Genomic DNA, 20,596 nt, shown 5'->3' with positions numbered 1-20,596 from the left:
AAGCCGGGGGGTGCGCGTGGACCCCTATTTCCATCTAGACTATATCTAGTGTGACTTGTTCTGCGTTCACACCATGTCAGCTTGAATAAATCATTTTGATTAAAGATTATGGGGGCACATGATTAAAAAAACAATAATGATGTGCACAGATAAATCATTTATATTAAACACTGCAATATTTCATTAAAAAAAAAAACAAGAATTATCCATTTTGATTTCATGGTGACTTGCCTTTTTTTTTTCTCTTTTCTGTCAATGTGTTTGTTTGTGTGTGTGTGTGTGTGTGTCCTGTTAAACCCTACATTATGGGGACAAAATTTAATACCAGAAATGTTTGATCTTGTGTGGGGACATTTTTTGATCCCCATGAGGAAAACAGCTAATAAATCATACTAAATCGTGTTTTGTAAAAATGTAAAACTGCAGAAAGTTTTCTTTGATGGGTAGGGTTAGGGGATAGAATATGCAGTTTGCACTGTATAAAAATCATTATGTCTATGGAAAGTCTCCATAAAACATGCAAAACCCAACATGTGTGTGTGTTTGTTGATTTTGAGGATATTTTATGTAAAAGAACCATGCTAAAAAAGTACTTTGAAACTGAAAATAGACAGACAGATATATATTCAATACATTTTAAAACAACGGATTAATTAAGGAGACTTTTATTTTGACACAGACTCACACAGTAGAGGAAGTACTCACTTGGTTAACTTCCTGTTCTAAATGCATGTGGGAAGTCCATGCGGATAGCTTTTTTCACCTAGTTGTCTTAGTTTATGAGCTGAGCTATACACTATTTGTTAACTGCTCGAATATTTAGATAATTAGATCAAGCAGTGTTTTTTTATCACCCGATGACAGCATGGTCCGAGCAAGAAGGTTAGTAGTACACTACAATGTGTCGTCGTCTACGACTAAACCAGTTAGTTTATTGTATTCCGCATCGTTACTACTAACAAATTGTATAAATAGACACGAGACAAAGCAGATTTTTGGACTCCTGCACTACAAATGCCGGTGCAAACAGTTATAATTAATTTATTACATCGTTATAATTTTGCAAATGCATTTTGTTTTCATTTCAAAGGGCAGTAAAAAAGCCTAGAACAAAGAGGCAACAAGAATTTGACAGCGATGATCCTGAAGCTTATAAAAATGAAGACAAGCCAGATAAGGTCATTATATATATATATGTATATATAAACAACTTGGTTCACATACAATTGTGGCATTCTGGTTGTAAACATCTGTGTTTTCTTTTCAGAATTCGTCAACATATGTGGAGGATAAAATTGATGAATTCCACAATGAAAGAATCTCTGTGAGTTGTAGTTTTTTCATGTTCTTTATGCACGAACAGGCATGATATTATCCTAGTACATGTTTGATCTTTGACTTTGGTCTGTAGAATCTCTTGGCTCGAGGGGTGCAGGAAGACAGCGATCAAGAGGACGGAGATAAAGCTGTAAGTTAATGAAACAATTACAAAACAATTGATAACTGGTAGCATGATTTTAAAGGCTTTTTATCGATGGTAATACTTTTTTTGAAGATCACCATTGTTTTTTCTATTTTTCTAGGAGGAGGTCATGCCCTTGACAATTTCTGAATCAGAGGATGATGAAGAAGAGGATAATAAAGAGGAGACCGACATGGAGAGTGACCTGGAAGGAAAGAAAGATGATGGTAATGTACTTTAAAAATATTCCAAATATAACTGGTTGTGTGTATTTAAGTATCCAAAAGCATTTAAAGAATATTTAAGCATATAAAAGTATTTTATTGCCCTGCACATTGATGTTTTAGGCATTGTCTCTAACACTTCCATTTTTACAGATCTTCCAAATGACATGGCTTGGGGAGAGAAAAAGAAGATTTTTTATAATTCTGATTATGCCACCAAAAGTAAGCATTTTTCATCTGACCTACATACTGTATATATGACACATTATAGCTTTGTTATTTTGCAATGCATAATATATACATATAATAGCATGTTTGATTTGTATATTTTGTAGAGGGGAAATCTCTTCAAGAGGTTGAGGCAGAAGACAAAGAAGAGGAAGAGGAGGCCAAAAACATTCAAAGAAGATTGGCAGCCAACCTAAGCGAAGAAGATTATGATCTAAACCTGCTTGAAGTACTACAATGCTTGGGATATACATTGGGAGAGTTCAGGTGTTTGCATCATATTACTCAGTTTTTGTATTTTCCTGTGGTCTATTAGGAGTTTGCAGCAAACGCTGAAGGGGAGAAGGAGGTTGAAAAAGAGGAAAGGATTGTGAAAGATTTGAAGACCATGTCTCAGAAGGAAAAGCTCAAACTGCTGAAGAAAGAATCACCAGAGTTGTTGGAACTTATTCAGGACTTCAAAGCAAAGGTAAAGGCTTGCATCAGTGACATGTATCATGTGGTCTTTTTGCATTGCATTGCATTGCTATTAAGGGCTGTTGCATTTGTAAATTTGAGTATTTTTTGCATACTCAGCTCACAGAATTGAGGGATGAAGTTCAGCCCCTTGTGGAGATGGTCAAAGATGGACGGATTCCTCCTGGAAAGGTGAGTTAAATCTACAAAATTATTGCTGGAAATAGACAATTATTCATTTTGAATGTAATTGCATTTAAAATTGACATTTTATTTTTGCTTCGTATCCTTTCCATCCTCTAGGGTGCAAAATACCTCATTACAAAGCAGCAACTTTATCTCAAGTAAGCCTCACCTATATCATGTTATATTCTCTAATTCTGTGAGTGATTGCAGTATTTACATTATATAATATTTATATTCGAAGCACAAACAATACCATTCAAAAGTTTGTGGTCAGTAAGATTTCCACAGTAGTACTCTATTCAGCAAGGATGCCTTAAAATGCTGTTCTATTGAACTTTCAATAAATCAAAGAATCCCGAAAAAGAATATATCACAGTTTCCACAAACAATATCTGTAACCATTTGAAATTAGAGGCAACCACTGCATTAATCATGATCCAAACAAAGATGATTTAAATGAGATATACATAATTTGTAGATTTAAAGCAAAAACTGTGGTTTGACTTTAGCTTTGTGAAATTATGCTACATAAAACATACCTGCACAAAACTAAAACAGCAGACGGACTGAATGAAAAATCCCTCTCTGTTAGCATTTTCTTGGTTACTGCTGTAAACAAGCGTATCTGCAGGGTATCTGCAGGTCGGAGTAATGGGCGTTCTGAAAGGTAGTGGGTGTACAGAAAAAGAAACTTTACAATTGTTCGTGAAAGCTGCCTGTTAAGGTGTGGGGAAGGGTTAGGGATTAGTTTATGTTGTAGCATTGCGAATCTTCTGGAACGCCCCTACCTTTCAGAACGCCCATTACTCCAAACTGCAGCTATCCCTGTCTCGCTGACTGTAAAAAAGCAGCATTGCACTTCTAAACTACTTATTTAAGCATTATACGGAGGAGAGAGGGAAAGAAAAAGCAATTGAAACTTCTGAAGACAGTCAGTTCCCTTCAAAGATATATTCATAAACATAAACTCGCACCCCCTATTCAATATTTATATTTTTTTTGCCAATACTTTGACATTTTGGGAAATTATTGCAATGCAGTTTGTGTGCAAATCCGGAACAGAGATCGGCCAAAAAAACTAAAACGATTGATAGCCGGTCGACTGGTGCATCTCTAAATATTACTGTTTTACTGTATTTTTGATAAAATAAATACAGCTTTGGGGCACATAAGAGACTTTCAAAAACATTTTAAAAAATCGTTCTGACCCCAAACTTTTGAACAATAGTGCCATTCTATTTTTCACTATGCATATTCCCTTCTTTCCAGCTATTGCACAAATATTAGTTTTTATTTGGTTCTAAAAGCCAAGCGAATTCCAGCACATAACCATCCTGTGATTGAGAGATTGCTGACCTACAGAAATGTAAGTACAATCAAATTAACCACAGGCATTCATTTAATGAAGCTTTCAAGACTTCATCTCTTTATCACTTTCACAGCTGATAAATGAACTAGGAGCAGTAGATGCTAGACTGGCTCCTCAACTGCGGCAGCTTCTCTTTGGAGAACAGCAAGACAGAACTGCAAGGAGATCAGCCGGCAGCAAACATACCAAAGTAATTGCTTTTCCTTATTAATGTGTCAGTATTAGCACTGGCACCATTTTTGCTGAGTTTGACACGTCTTTATTTTAGGTATCAGACGAGGCTAAGTTAGAAGGAGAAGAGATGTCAGATTCAGACGAGGAAGCGAATCTGCGCTTCTACAACGCCATTGCGGAGAGGCAGAAACTCAAGAGGAAAAAGATTGAGATGCAGAACGAGGACGGGTTAGTCTATTTACAACATTCAGCCCTTGTGGCTTGTCATAATGTTTCAGAAACCTTACTGTCACTAACTGCATTACCAGATTGGTGGAAGAGGAACAGATGGAGGGAGATGCTAAAAGAAGGATCACCTATCAGGTGAGGTGTTGTGGTTAATATGCCTTCAACTCGTACCCAAACAACTTTTCAAACATCTTTAGCAACAAATGACCTGAAAGCCAGCCATTTCCCAAAACATCTATACAATTTTAAACAATATTACAGACAGTGTTATCATAATCACATCATATGTTTTGTGAAAAGATGTCCAAGAACAAAGGGCTCACACCCAAGAGGAAGAAGATTGACCGGAATCCCAGAGTCAAACACAGAGAGAAGTTCAGACGTGCCCAGATTCGTCGCAAGGGTCAGGTAAGTGTCATAGGATTTATTTGTTTAATTCACTTTCATTTGTAAAGCACTATCCAGAACGGACACTGATTACAGATTATTTGTGTCAGGTTCGTGAGGTGCGGCGCGAGGAGACGAGATACAGTGGAGAATGGTCTGGTATTCGTGCTGGAGTTAAGAGGAGCGTCAAATTCAAGTGATCAGTCTACAGATGATACTCATCCAAGCTTGAATGTGATATTAAAATGGACTTTTTCAGTGTTTTTTTTTTTTTATACTCGCTATCCCAGATATCAAAAGATGGAAATTACTTGTTTTATGCAACAGCTCATATAATGAATGAAATAAAATCTCAAGTTCAAAATTTCTGCAAAATGTTTTTTGGTGATGCATGCAGTGCTTTTCAAAACTGTTGTCATATTCAAAGAATGCACTAAAGCGTTTAATTTAATATTTATTGCAGAAACCTTTTTATACATATTATTGTAAATTAAATGTACATCATCAGCTGTTAAAGTGTGATTTGTTGTAGACAGACTCAATTTAAGAAACAAGAATAGATTTAAGATATTAGGCAAAGGTGAGTTTAAGATAACTACTGAAGCATATATTTATTAGTATCATTTTGTTTTTAAATTGATTAAAGGCCTAAGAATATTGCTAAAATAAGATGTTTGCAGATTTATTTGTACAAAGGAAATGAATATAAAGGAACTTGTTAGATCTGTAATAAGCAACTGAATTTCACAACAGAAGTTTCTGAATTTGAAGATGTCTATTTTCCAGGATAAGCTCTGTTCAAATTTGAACCATAATCGTTACAAGACAACAATAAACATTCCACATGTCTGAAAGAGCAACTTAGATTACATGCTATGAAATCACAGCAAGGTTTTTCATACTTGAGACATAAATTGACTGTGCGCTGCAGTCAGATTACTAACAATCCTGTCCTCAATCTCTACCTCTTTCTGCACTTCCTCATCTGTGAGGACCAGCTCGTGTTGCGTGTCTTTGGTGACCACAACCACATAACCACGCCGAGTGTCGAGAACATTTGCAACCACTGCCTGGTGGTTGTACGTTTCTAAGGCACGCCGTGCTCGCTCCAAAAGGATGGTGGGGTCCGTTTCCAGCTTGAAAGAGGTGACAAATGCCTGAGGTGCCCAGTCCTTCACCAATGGAGACAGCATCTTGGGAACCATCTTCATACTTATCTACATAACATAAACAAGCAAATGAACAACTTGTCATATATTGTTTAGAGCCTAGATTAACTAAATTTAGACTAGCACGAGTTTTTCTGCAAGGGAGTGCTAGGGGGTCCATGTTATAAAAGCATATTAAAGAAAAGAAAAGAAAAAGAATAAATGATTTAAAAAATACATCAAAACAGTACAGTATTATAGTAAGCAGAAAAAAGTAATAATGTAAAACTAAATATTTTACACATTATAATTTTTTCACATAAATAGGGTCTTTATCCATGAAAATACAATGTGGAATTTTAGAATTGGATCCCTTGCACAAGGGTGATCATATTTGGTGATCCGTGGCTTCTAAAAGACTGAATTAATATTTGTATTTTACAACACCTGAAGTGGCCCATTAGAGGACTGAATTTTATGTTCTGGCATTTCAGATGCTGGGATGTAGAAATCAGAAACAGCAGCAGCCAAATAAAACATAGCCTTGGACCCTAGGAGGGAAAAACAGAATAATTATAACTACTAGTAATCCCACTAAAAATGTATTCGGCCTAAAGTAATCAAAAGGTGGCTTTGTTTACCTATGGAGCTTAATGCTTGGGCTGCAGCTTTGAGAAGATGAAGGTACTCTGACAAGGTGTTGAATTCCACCGGCAGGAGTAATCCTGCAGCTTTCACTGCCTGATAGCACTTTAAAACCTTTGCAATGTTTGGAAGTGTGTTCTGATCCACCAGGATCTGACCAGTGTCCTCCTTACCAGTCTCTAATCGTAAGCTATCCAGTAAATTGACCCCTGCGTATAGACGAGTGTATGGGTAGAGAGAACGATGCCTGTGCAGAAAGATCACTGCATAGCCTGAGTCCAGGAAATACTCAGCAGAGGATGCCCCTCGCCGACCACTGCTGAAGTTGTCCAGGAATCGTACCGTTCGGGATTCCAGAGGAACTTTAGTTCCTCCCGAGGTGATCAGAACTACTCTGCGCCCGGCCGATCTGTGATGTTCAGCAAACTCTGCCATGAGTTTCCTGACCTCCTCCACATGAGAGGGGACCGCAAACTCTTCAGACAGTCTTCCATCCACTGCACATGAGGCTGAGGGGTCAAAGTGGGCCATTGTAAACCTGGAAGAAAAAAAAAAAGTTTCAGTTATTGAGGTGTTATCAATAGGTATGTGGTTATGAATGCCAATTTGGAATTAAAAATATGCTAAAAACAATGACCTGACACATTCCAGAGCCAAAATTGCATGCTACATAATTGTCACTGACCAGCACTGTATCAATATACTGTTGTTGGTCAACTATGAAATGAAGGTCAGATATATGTATTTTACCACATTAATGCAATAATTCCAAGTTAAGTGTGAGAAAGAGCATCATAATTATCATCATGACTTTCACAAGACAAAAACAAATTTTCTTGTAAAATGCGTACTACACTAATCTTGTGTGTTGCTAACTAAACACAATATAAACATTCTCGCTGTCAGTGTATGCTGCTCTTGTTATCGCGCTGATATTAATAAATGAACAAAATAAGCTAAACGAAGGTTTACCTGTGTGCTCACTCACAAATAAAACGCGAAAAAATATAATGTACTTGCGAATGACCCTAATAAACTTGGACTGAGTGTGTGACAGCTCGGCAGAAACAGTTCCTACAACTTATAGTGGTTGAGTGTGCGCATGCGCAGCTTTGGCTGTTGTGATTGGCTCTTTCAGAGGTCTGCTGTGTAAATTCCAAAATAAAGGTTTTTAGATTATTGTTATTCCCTCAGCTTTTATGTGGATCATGGAACAGTAATATGAAAAGACAGAAGTACACAGGAAAACAGATATACAAGAAGGACAGTGTAACACGTTATTTATTTAATGCATTTAATTTACTATGGTCAATAAACTGTGGTATAATTATCCATCCAACATGCAAAAAAAAAAAAAAAAAAAAAAAAAAGGAAGAATATAGGAAGAATGTAGTAAGTAGGCTTTGTAGGAAGAATGAACTACAAAATATGTGTAAACATGTAGTCCACCTCCAGGTTCACAGGGGGCAGCATTGTTTAAGCAATGCGAAATGAGAAGTATTTATACAGCTAAAAGCTGTATTATTATTATTATTAATGTTATATTTACCCATCCTAAAAATAAAGTTTAAGGTATTACCTAACTCTTTTTTATAAGATTCAAAATGATAAGAAAGATTAAGAAAATAATAATGGAATTAAATACAAGAAATAAAGAAGCTGTTATTTGAAAACAGAAACATGGTGTAAAAAAAGGGTAAAACTAGTGAGGAATATTTTTCTTCCTCCAGACACAGTGTGGAAACGTCGTCATTAAATTAACTTTATTTTATAATAATAATAATAATAATAATAATAATAATAATACCATCTATATTTTATTAAAAATTGGGTGGTCACTATTCACACATTCCAATGTACATTATATACCGCAAATCATTCGACATGATCTGTGACTTTATGACTTTATGATCTGTATTATTATCAGCAGTAAAGTTTACTATGAATCGATTAGTACATTTAATATTCGAAGTTTTTTTTGTGTACGATATGATTATGCTTAATATGATAATGGTAAATGTGAAAAGTCATTGATAATAATTATCATGACAATATTTTTATACACTTAAGGCACTACTTTCCGGCTGCAACCCTGTCGCAGCTTGGTACAGTGGGCCGTTCTCCGGCTAATGCCCAAAAGTAGTTCCGGATTTTAAATCCGCGCAGTCCCCGGATGTTAGCTATTCAGAGAGAAAGACGAACGAGCGAGAGAGAGGCGGAGAAGCTAGGAGACGCCACGGACAAACCGGTAAAGGGATTGCGGGTCTCAAACCCACGATAAACACGGAGAGCTGAGGCTCATTTCGAGGAGAGAGAGGGAGCTGTGATCGAAAAAAGGAAGGGGAGGGGACGCCTAACTTTGACAGACCTGCACTGGCCTCCAGTAGCGGACACGAGCCTGGGTGAGTGCGGGTGAACGTTACAAGCTCGCGACATGGAGCTCGCGAAGTTGAAGTCAGGGCCCGCGAAAAATGGACGACTTTAACTGTTAGTTGTGTGGTGCTGAAGTTCTGAGTAGAGCGGGAGGACAGACGTTCAGGCCTCAAGTGGTATGTTGCTGCCGCCGTCGGTCGGGGGCAGGTGGGGACACTGCAAGCTCCACTGTCACAGGGGAACAAGTTTAGTTAGCAAGCCAGCTAGCCGCCAATACGGTTGTTGTCAGATAGGTAGCGAGAGTGAGCAGCTAATTAGCCGCCAGTTTTACTTTAGCTCGCCTGCTTTTTGTTTGCGTATCTGACAGGCGTCTGACGTGAAATATTTGTGACTGAAACTCGGTCAGTAAGGTGAGCTGGAAGGGGGCTCTTCGACCGGGAGCTGCCAAACGAGCAACTTTAGGTCCTGTCAACTAACATTAGTTGGAGGTGGAGGCCGTATCTATTAATATTTTGGAAACAGACGCGCGGCAGCTGCGTGTCATTTTAAATACGAATCCTGGCCAACTTTTGGTGCCATTAATATGCATTCGAGCTCTGTTTTTGTGCCAAAAAGAGATGAAAGATTGTTTATGGAGCGTTATTGCGATTTTTAGTTTGACTGAATGAAGTTGTGCATGAGTTATTTTCATCTCTGTCAGCATATGCTGGATGAATTAGCGTTATATGTGAATTCGACGACGAGTGATAATACTTAGTAAGTTTCTACAGTTTGAATCCTATATAGAGCCACATTTGCAAGATTTCATACCTATCTAGGTTACCTTGGCTGTCATATCTAGTCAATGCAAGACTAGTCCCCTGTCTAGTCAACACCTGGAATGTTACCCGCTGTCTGTATTTGGGGTTTCCACTCTAGCTACTACAAATAGAGACCTTTGCTGTCATGTTGTGCTCCGTGTTGAAAATGCTTTCTTGTTGTTTATATCGCGATTTCTAACGTTTATAATTTGACATTGAGCCAAGACACCACAGGTGATGGTTAACACAAATATATATATATATATATCACTATACCTCCCCAGATGATTAATCTCTGTACAATATGACAGTTGCTACGTATTTCTGAAATGTTATGTTTAAATATGCAAATAAGTCGTTATCAAATAAAATATGCACAAATTTACATAAATTGTAATTTGTAAATAAAAAAAAAATATTTTGTTTACATTAGAGTTAAAGGGGTTTGAAGATCAGATTGTGAATTATTCTTATTTTATTCCATGTTTTAGTACAATCTTTGTCTTAGTATTTGTATCTGTATTTCTAATTTCTCTTGTAGAATGCCTGAGCATTTCAACAAACTGTCACTGACATCTTGTGCATATGACAAATGAGCTTGAAAATACTGTCAACAGTCAGAAAAAAATCATTTTCACCGTGTTTTTAGGAATTAAAAATAAATCAGGCAAATTATATATGAACAAGTCCTTCTGTAAAAACGTCATAATAGAGATGGTAATTAATCTGGAAAGTTTGGTGTAAGTTCTACTGAAGGGGAGATTTCTGGCTCAGTGCATGAAATAAAGCTAATTTTGAGAAAACATCCTTTAAAGATATATTTTGTAATGAATATGTATTGATGCATATAGAGAAACTGTAATATTTTAACTGTGTATTTTGGATGTTTTCTTGTTATGGAACAAAATAGCCGAACACCTAAAAATTGACCAGTGCTTGAAAAAACAATGGTTTTGCCTGTAGTTGACAATGACAGCTTGTCTGCATATTTTTGCATGCACGTTACATTTGTAATGGCCTGATAAAGATCGACCATCAGCATTCTATTAGTTATAATGGGATCCCCCCCCCCCCCCCCCCCCATTCACTTAAAGAGTAGAGTACGAATGGAGAGATGTTGAATTATGCACCAGCATGCTTAAAATATTGAATGATGGACATATGTGAACTACCCGAGACATATTTTCCCCACCCAGTCAGTGTGGCAGTACAATAGTGTGAAAGATTCACGTTAGCACCAGACTTGTTTGTCTTTGGGTTGTCAGCTCACAGAACGCAGAAAATGATTGAACCATCAGTTGCCTGTCAGAACATGCCTGGTGGTTCTTGTGCTGAAACTGATGCCTTTTAGTATTTACAATTATTGCATCAAGAACATTGTTACATTTGTTTAAAAATGATTTAAGTCACGCATGTTATGCTGTACATTTTGATCTCTGTAACTTTTTGTACCCTTGCATTAATATAAAATGTTATAGCAGACTATCAGGCTATAGGGGTGGGCAATATGACTAAAATCTTAAATAATAAAATTATACATTTTATTTCACGATAACAATATATATCACAATAATAGTTATTTGTGCTTTAAAGTTTTTAAGATATCAAAATTGAATTGAAATTTCATAAATCTCATCACCAATTTCAAAATCACACAAAAATTAATACTAGCCTAACTAACCTCAAGCACACTGAAGACAAGTAGATAGTCAGTGATAAAATAGGAACTAAGAAAATAATTACAAACAATAGGACAAAAAAACTACAATAGAACAAAGACACAAATGAAATAGACCTACCTGAAAATCCTCAAACATTAGATAAGCCTATAGAAATTGGCTACTACATATTGAATAAAGTAATAAAAAATGTACCAAAAATACTGTCTTTACTGTGTAAATTAAATATTAGGGCTGTCAAACGATTAATCGCATCCAAAATAAAAGTTTGTGTTTACATAATTTATGTCTGTGTACGGATTATAATTATTTTCTATATATAAATCCACACATGCATATATATATTTAAGAAAATGTGTTATTTATATATAATATAAATTTATATACACAGTATATACATGCAAATATTTCTTAAATATATACATGCATGTGTGTGTATTTATATATAGAAAATAATTATACACCGTACACACACATGTATTATGTAAAAACAAACTTTTATTTTGGATGCGATTAATCGCGATTAATCGTTTGACAGCCCTATTAAATATACATTTATTCTTGTTAAAGTTCCAAAAGTGATTCAGTCAAGAGCAGTGAGATTCTTTGATTAGCATTAATGTCAGTAACGGTAGCAGGTTTATTAGGCTGCTGTCACTTTAAGACCGAATGCACTGATCTACATGCGCTTTCTTTCTCAAATGTTTACGTTCACTTGAGACATAAACGACTGTGTTTATGAGGAGGACACTGGCAAAGACGGGTTTTTTGACACATAAGTGTGTTTATTTGACCGTTCAAGCCCAATAAGGCGTTAAAAACAGTTCAGTACTCGCACTGAATGAGCAGCGGCTTAATGTGCGTGCATTTCTCTCAGACAGCGCACGCATATATCGAAAATAGTCGTCTTTCGCTGCTTTTTGCTCTTGAATGGTTTAAAATCACTTGTTTTTCAAATGTGCTTACATTAGGGATGTTTTTGATAACAGCATACCTATTTTTGCTATTTTATTGAATTTGATCAGCTAATACCATACATCACCGAGTTCATTGCTGCTGCTTGCTCATGTTGTTGCTGTTGTTTTCCCACCAAAATGTCATTTCCTGGAGGATAGTGTCATTAGGGACCTGACATTTGTTAGTTAAATGTATATTATGTATTATATAGATATTAGAAAAGACTAACGGGGTGGAAAGTGACTGAGTACAGAAGAAAAACCTATGAATTGATTACCAAATAATACATGTTTTGTTTGAAACAGTTTTATTAGATAAATGTTTAAATATTTTAATGATTAAATGTCAGTCAAGTTTAAAATTCATCTCCGTTCATAAAAGTAAAATAAATATGGTTCACATCTTTACAAATTGTGATTTTTAGTATTTTCACAGTGAAGTCGATTGAGAGTAGCCATGAAAGAAGTTTTCGTTACTCTGGTTTTAAATCCTGTCTTAAGAAAGGTATTAGCCCTTAAGTGTCTTTTATCTTTTAACTTGTTCTGTATGTTGTTCATTAGTGCTTTGCTAAATGGGCTGGAATGGGAGCTGTTAAAGAACACAAGCATGGCATCTGTTGTAGCGTAGCATAACTGTTCCCATGCCAGGATCTGACGAGGCCTCCGCTGCAGTATTGCATACAAACTCGTCTCTGTCTTGCCCTCAGGCCTCAATGGGCATCCTGCCGCTACGTCTAAACTCACCTGGAAACTGCTGGCTTTATGCATTCCACCTACTTTATCATCGCTAAACGACGCCATAGGCTACACGCCAAATGGGGCATTGTATGGTGCTTTAGATCTTTGGTGACTGCGTTATTAATTTTTTATACGTTGGAGCTATAAGGTGTTCAGTGTAATGAGCTGTCTTTACCGTTACACTGTTTACAGTGTTTTTTGAGGCATTAGCATTTATTTAATTTTTTTTCCCCCTCTGCTGAATTGGTTGATGAGATTTTGTCCCACATTTAGAAAAGTTAAGCCTTATTCCAGCTGTGCTGCACAAACATCTGTTCTCTTACATTTGTGTCGTGTGAAACCAGTGTATCATTTTCTCTCTTTTTCTGTCTGGCTGCAACAAGTGGTTTGCTTCCCATTTTTCCCATTAGATTTTCACAGTCAGACAGATTTTAATTTGTAATGTTAAAAGCACCATAATGACATTGAATTAGTAGTAAGGCGTGTGTAGATTGAGCAGTCTGACGTGGGCAAAAAAGAGACAGCCCCTCACCTTTCGCATACCAATTGCTCATTTGGAATTCAGCGGTGGCCCTTTGCCCAGCCCTGTCTCACTCAGAGGCTTTTAATTTTTCCCCCTTGTTGAAGCGATTATTCAAATGGCAGTCCGTGAGATGAAGTTATCAGACCCCTGTTGGTAAATGGGGTCCAGGCAAGCTAAATGCATGGCTTCCCCAGCTCAGAAACCGCCCACCGCTTGTTACATTGCTCCTAATAAAATTAAATATCTTGATGATACATTTTTTATTGTTACTCTTCTGTATATTGTCTTCTTTAACTTCCTGCTACCCTCAGTGGTTGTCAATATGTGTTTGTTAAACATAGAAATTAGTCAGAGCATAGCACTCTTGCAATGCTAGTGTTAAAATAATTAGGGTTTATTAGTTAAATGAAGAATCATTTACAGTCTGGTAAGCAGTGTTGATTCAGAAAAGCTGCCACCATTAATCTTACACCCTCTTTCTTTTTGTATTAGGTATGTGATGAACATATTTTCATGATATTTTCAACTAGTCTGTGGTTGTCTGAAAGACTAGTCAACTAAACAGTGTGAAGGAGGCCAAGTATACTGTACTTAGGTTGTGTTCCTCAAGGATACATCAAAGCTGAGTGCAGCTTTAATAACAGTTAGATATAGGGCTGTGTTGGCAATATTGATTTCTCGATTTGAACTGATCTTCATTTTGATGAACCAACACTGATTCCTAAATCGCAATATTGATCTTTTAGTCCATGCTGTTTTCTGTTAATGCACAAACAAAACTTCACCAAACATCACATTATGTCACCTTAAAATGTACCAAATACACCTATTTTGTATTGTCTATTTCAAGGTATTGCAATAACGCCTTGCATGCCGAAGCTCTTGTTATGGCAAAATCCAATATAAAGCCTTGCTGTGCTAGTGGTGAGAGTCAGTAAGTAGCTCGGTCTTCATTAGCAAAGCCGTTCATCACTAGAATGCAGATGAGCTATGAAGCCATTCATCTGATTCCAATTTCAAACGTGTTTGCAGTTATATTATGTGAACCCACTTTTTCATGTGCAAGAAGTCTCTTTATGTAAAAGATCACCGGGGGATAATTGCACTTAAGTGAACCTCATTTAGAACTGACCAGGGCAATTACATAAACTGCAGTTCCAGGGCCAGGCATTTTTGGGCCACCGGTTGTAGGCCTGTCACGATAACTTCTTTTTGATAATATTGTCATTTTAAGACCATTTTATGCCATTTAATATAATCATAACAACAGCATAATAATGCAATTAGGCCTACACACTTTCTAATGACAACAAAATTGTAATTCTTAAGAATATTTAGCTACTGGAATTGGTGTCAAAAAATTAAATATCCTAAAAAAACTTGAATAAATAATTAAGAAAAAAACGCTTGCAAATGCACAAAAGGCACTTATATGATGATTTTCCATCTACAGATTATTCCCTGACTTTGTCTCAGTAAAGTACGGGTACATGTTATTGCTGAAAAACACAAACCTTACCTAGCAGTCAGATGTCCTTATGAAGAAAGGTACAGATGCCTTAGGCCATATCTGCTGCTAAATAAATTTTTCTAGAGGCGTATTTTTTTTTAAAAGTTGAACTTCGTGTAAATAATGCCGCGTCATGCACGAGATGCTGCAAAAGACGTGAGTGCAATGTTCAAATATGTCCGTCTAGTACACCTTTACATAGAAAAACAGCGGAGTGAAATGCAAAATGTGTCCTTGCAACTGCCATGTCCTGTGTGAAACGGCCTTAGCTGTGAGTGTGCACCATTTCACGCTGTCATGTTTATATTTGCAGCGGAACAGTGGATTACGGATTTATTTGGAATTAGGCTATTCTTCCAAACTGTCTGTAGGTGTAAGGAAAACTTTATAACGCCTCGCAAATGACACCTTCTTTTCACCTATCGATGTCTTCTCTGTGTATGAAGGAGCTGCCTGAGCCCCACTTTCACTTCCAACATGGAGAGCAGATGATAGAGGCAGCGCAGAATGTTGGTAACTAAATTTAATGCAAACATAATAAAAAAATTATCGAGGTCATGTCCATATATCGGTGTAATAGTAAGTATATTGCCTATATATGGCCTAACCAGTTGCTAGTTTTGCAGTTTTAAGGCTATGATCAGATAGGAAATGGAAACATTGAGTAGCAAAACAATTTTGAACATATTCATTCTCATGAATGACAATCAAAATATTTTAGCGAATACAAAAAAATGAGCTTTTCACAAGGTGTTACGAGCTGAAGCCAACTCAGTTTCTTCAGGCGAAACCCCAGGGGCTTTTGAGAGCTGTTTTATTATTAATATAATTCAGGAGCCAAATTTCGAGTTTTGCTCAGCTGGGTGCTTTAATCTATTTTTGCTGTAAATTAATGAATTTTTAAAGAGCCCCTCACTAGATATGGGTGGATGTGGGAATGCTGCACTGGTTCAGAGTTTTTCAAACAACCCCCCACCCCTGGGAAGAGGAGCGCGGATCTACCGAAGCACTATGCTTTCATTTTTTATTAATGCTGAAATACACTGCCAGAGCTCTACCAGTCTCTCCATGTACAGAGAACTTTGTTAGATGTTGGTGTGTGCTGTGCTGCACTGGCAGATCCAACAGCAGTTGGAACTTCAGATATGCAGTGCAGTGGACAGATTATGTGTCATCCGCCCCCATTACCTGGCTGGAGACCCGTTCTACCATCTAGATCAAGTTTTTCACGGGTGCAAACGGGCCTTGACTGCCTTTTTGGCCTCTTGCATCAGTTTGACTGACCTCCTTCCCCATCTACTGTAACGTTTTGTGGTTTCAGTAGGCTGCATGCAGTCAGTCACTTTCATTAACCATACGGCTTTACCTATTTGAGTACACATGCCCTCTGTTCACCACAGGCACGTCAGAGAAATGTGTGGGGATACACCTTGGGGTATTTTCATTCCTTTCAGTATGACTGCAGAAAAAATTCTTGCTGCATTGTCTATTTGTCCTTGGCGAAACAGGCTGGTCTGCAATGAAGCGTCACAGTGGAATTGAAGGACTTTGTGTATCTTGTGTCTCTTAAAACAGTAAGAGCAGCACAGAATACTTCACTTGGTGCATTCTAAAGGTAAAAGAGACTCTCTTGGTTGGCAGAGACATGGACGCTGTGAGCAGGGAAAGGATTTTACCTAGATTACACAGCTTAAATAATCACAATCAAGCTTAGCTAATAATGCCATTTAATAACCATTTTAATTACTTTAGCTTACTGCACACTCAGCTGTAGTTACAAATGCACTTCTGGGGAAGCCCTAATAACTTGCTAAAGATGGTCAATTATCCATGCTCTGTGCTCGGAGAGCAATTTCTGCCCAGTTCCCTCTATGTTTTGGTTTGTTTACCCCCATTTGATAGTTTTGAGTGGCCAAAGCTGTAATGCAGACATTTGTCTGATTAATAAAGCAAATTGGTTTAGTTGCTGTAGAAATGTAGAAGTTTTGTTTTTAAAGTTGCCTTTAAAAATTGCAAAATGGCAGACTGTTTATTTTAAAGTGTTGCATTTATTCTGTATTTTAAGACGTTTTTAAAAAGGATTTAAAGCTCTTAATGTTTCCCTTTTTCAACGTTAATTTGACATATTATTATGCTAATGGGACAATTGAATAATGCTTAGGTCACTTTCCTGAGGCAGTGAAATTACTTAATATAACTAAGCTAAATCTGATACCACAGTGTTGGGTTTCTGCGTCTCCTTGGGAAATGCTCAAGGTTTAGAAATTTTGCATCATAAAATTGTTTGGTTGCAGTGTTTTGAAGGAATTCTCAATATTATTCTCAATGTGAGTAGCATGAGTCTCATGTTCACCAGGCTACATTTATTTGATCTAAAATACAGTAAAAACAGTAATATTGTAAAATATTACAATTTAAAATAACTGTTTTCTATTTTAATTAGGGCTGGCCAATAAAGCTATAACAATAATTATTGCGATTATAATTTCCCTTGATAAAATTAAGGAACCACTAAACAGCGCTGTGAGATCCAGTGAAAAGTGTTTGAGTTTGGTGCAGAGTTCTCCCATACAAACCACAAATCAAATGCCTTGTGATTTAAACTATTGTAAAGCCAGATGAAACACTTAGCATTACACTTGTGTTTTGCACCCCATCTGGATATTAGGGGTGTAACGGTTCAAATTACTCACAGTTCGCTTTTTATCACGGTTTTAGGGTCTCTGTTTCGGTACTGTTCGAAATGTGCTATATTCAGATAAAAGAGACTACTGTCAGAAAATCAATCTACAAGTAATAGCACAAATTAATACAATTGAAAAAGATACAAATAAAAAAATGGTGTTTTTCAGGTAGGTTTCATTGTACTTTTCAGATATAAGTAATCAGATGTAAAATAACACTGTATATAACATTCACTGTATAAATTAAATAAAGATGAATCCTTGTTAAAGTTACAAAAGTTATTCAGTCAAGAGCAGAGAGTGATTTCTTTGTCTTTTGTTGTTTGATGAACATTAATTCTTTATCAGCGTTTTTAAAAAAAGTTGCCAACCACCACCAGCGTTTTTGATCATTTTCACAAAAATCTCATGGCCCCCAGAATATTTTGTTGTATGAATATCTGAACATGCAATATATCAAAAGAAAGAACAGACCCTCTGCTTTATTCTCATTTATTCTAGCTTCATGCATTCTTTTTTTTTTTTTTTTTTTTCATAAAAAAACTACATTTTGAGCAAAAAGCTGAGAAAATCACGTTTTTGTCCAAGACTACATCTGGATCAGATTCAGAACGATGATCAAAACATGGATGGAGTAAATAGGGTCCGTCAACACCTCAAATGCTTGCACAGTCCTGTAGCTCATTCAGTAACATTAGGCAGTTTTGATTTATACTGTTTAATGTTGATGATCACATCATTTCACATATGCATGTAGATGCGATATGGCCTAAAAAAAAATCCCTGATGTTTTCACAAAAAATCGAATTTATGATTTAAATCGATTTTTTCCACCCTATTTAAAATCTATCTGCAGATGACAAAGAAATTGTTCAAAACCAGTTTTAACTTTATTTTGTTTTGATTTTTCCCTTCTGGGATTTGATCTGTGCATTTAGCACACTATCGAGCATAAGTTACAGTGATGGCGTTCTGTGATGCATTTCACTTAAGTTCTTTCAACCTTTTGACTTCATTGACTAATAGTTTCTGCTGCACTAAATTGTTCTTAACATTCCTCTTAAAGAGAGTGTTTCTGTCATTATGCTTCAGAAAGTCCTTGAATGAGGCCAAAGAAGTGCTTCGTGAACCTGTGGAGCAAAGCTTTAAGATGACGTAGCTGACACCATAAGGGATTTCTCCGTCCCCCTTGAAGCCCCTCTCTCCTCCTGAAGTGTCACACTGCTGCATTCAACTGGCCTCTCTCACTTAACAAACAAGAGTTCTGTGGAGAATGCCTCATGTTACTCAAATGAGTCATATTTCCTTTGGACTCGGTGCTGCTCCCTTTGCACAGCTTGAATTAACTCGACTTGGGGGAGGGGTGCACTCATCCCCCTTTGACTCCAAAGCTTTTGGAGGCTTGGTTAGTGCCATTGGCCTTGTGGTGGTGTTTCAGTGACGGGACATGAGCCACACTGATCAATGGGTCTTTTAGAATGCCAGATCCCTTGGTGGCTGACACTGACATCAGGGTGGGCCGGCTGAGTCATCGTCTCCTAAATAGGCCGGCTGGAATCCTAGCCCTTGCAATGACCCCACCAGCGGCTGCAGGAGAGGAGGAAGCTGCACCTGGTGTCTAAACTCACTTTTATGATGCTCTGTTTGTTTGTTTTTATAATGCAAGCTTTAGAGGAAGTCTAGCTATGTATTTTGTAAGTTTATAGATTTGTGGGGTTATTTTATTATATTAGCTTAATATAAGGCAGCTTGCCCCCGTCAGATGCTTTAACAGATACATGTGCTGACAGATAGATACTTTTTTTTTTGCACTGTTTAATGCGTTTGTTTTCCTCAGTGCATAACTTACATTTCACAGGTATATTCTCCATCTGTAAATGTTACAATTTTTGCTGATTCATTACAAAGATTAACCATCATAGAGTGAAAGATTAATCATCTGCATGTTTTTTTGTCTCGTCGATTTACACATTCACACGATTTTAAACCATTCCAACGCAAGAAGAGGCGAAAGAGAACTCTGTACTCAGGCGCTGTTATTTGTGCGCACAGCCGCACGCATAGAGAGGTGCGTTTCAGATAGTGTGCAAACACGAATTAATTCATCTTTCGCGCCTTTTGGCATATTAACGGACACACAAAATGAAGTAAAAATGGCTAGTAATCGCGTGAATACAGTCAGTTATGTCTTAAGTGAATTTAAACAGTTGAGAAAGAAATCAGATTTGTATCATTTTATTGGATCTGTGCATTAGCTCTTAAAGTGACTGCAGCCCATAAATGCTTGCTGTTGTTTATGCCATTATTGTTAATCAAACTACAAAAGACAGCTTTAACAAAGATTAATCTGTTTATTTATTTATTTATACATACAGTGAGAACTATACAGTGTTATTTTACATTTAATTATTACATTTATGTACCTGAATACTACTGATAGATAGTTATTTGTAACTTTGTGTGATCTGTTGCACCACTAGTACTAGTAATACCAAGATATACAGTATCGCCATTCAACCAAAACATACTGAGAATTATTTATTTTTTTGGCCATATCCCCTAGTTGAAATGATGGTTTTTTCTTTCATGTTAATACAATTAAAAGCTGTATATTTAATGTATTGTTTCAAACGGTTGAATGAATCAAGGTGTTTTGAATATTTTTTAGATATCTCAGCCAGCCCTAATGTGCCTCAACACTCTAGAGGAGGCTCTGTGTTAGAGATCTAGTTTTACATGCTTCATGTATTGTAAGAAATTCATAAGTATTTAATGTTTTTGAAAGGGCAGTGTGCTGATTTGTGAACATGAGCCCTTTGCCAAATA

The 20,596-nt window shown here is 36.8% G+C and overlaps 3 protein-coding genes across 5 annotated transcripts in view; 2 read left to right on the top strand and 1 right to left on the bottom strand.

Annotated features, from left to right (window-relative positions):
- The first annotated feature begins 703 nt into the window (after positions 1-703).
- On the top strand, positions 704-4,995 carry utp3 (UTP3 small subunit processome component). Its single transcript, XM_079858237.1, has 16 exons — positions 704-882; positions 1,091-1,178; positions 1,268-1,324; positions 1,412-1,468; positions 1,584-1,689; positions 1,840-1,908; positions 2,022-2,143; positions 2,231-2,383; positions 2,491-2,562; positions 2,674-2,714; positions 3,826-3,922; positions 3,999-4,115; positions 4,194-4,327; positions 4,408-4,462; positions 4,628-4,735; positions 4,825-4,995. Exons 1-16 carry the CDS (start codon positions 866-868, stop codon positions 4,912-4,914), a joined length of 1,383 nt encoding a protein of 460 aa, XP_079714363.1. The 5' UTR covers positions 704-865; the 3' UTR covers positions 4,915-4,995.
- On the bottom strand, positions 4,966-7,615 carry ppcs (phosphopantothenoylcysteine synthetase). 2 transcript variants are annotated; one of them, XM_079858242.1, is made up of 4 exons: positions 7,145-7,615; positions 6,504-7,045; positions 6,310-6,413; positions 4,966-5,931 (listed from the first exon to the last, which is right to left on the bottom strand). In XM_079858242.1, exons 2-4 carry the CDS (start codon positions 7,036-7,038, stop codon positions 5,611-5,613), a joined length of 960 nt encoding a protein of 319 aa, XP_079714368.1. In that variant the 5' UTR covers positions 7,039-7,045; positions 7,145-7,615; the 3' UTR covers positions 4,966-5,610. The 2 variants fall into 2 exon arrangements, with proteins under 2 accessions (XP_079714368.1, XP_079714367.1); XM_079858241.1 differs by having other exon boundaries at positions 7,480-7,607.
- Positions 7,616-8,669: 1,054 nt separating this feature from the next.
- The window catches only part of foxj3 (forkhead box J3), a 96,693-nt gene continuing 84,766 nt past the window's right edge, over positions 8,670-20,596 (top strand). For both annotated transcript variants that reach the window (XM_079857702.1, XM_079857701.1), the window contains exon 1: positions 8,670-8,909. The gene's annotated coding sequence lies outside the window, so the exon portion shown is untranslated. The remainder of the gene's footprint in view (positions 8,910-20,596) is intronic.

This window comes from Squalius cephalus (assembly GCF_949319135.1).
Source record: "Squalius cephalus genome assembly, chromosome: 22".
NCBI lineage: Eukaryota > Metazoa > Chordata > Actinopteri > Cypriniformes > Leuciscidae > Squalius > Squalius cephalus.
The sequence above is the reverse complement of the archived record's forward strand: the minus strand, read 5'-3'. Positions and strand labels throughout refer to the sequence as shown.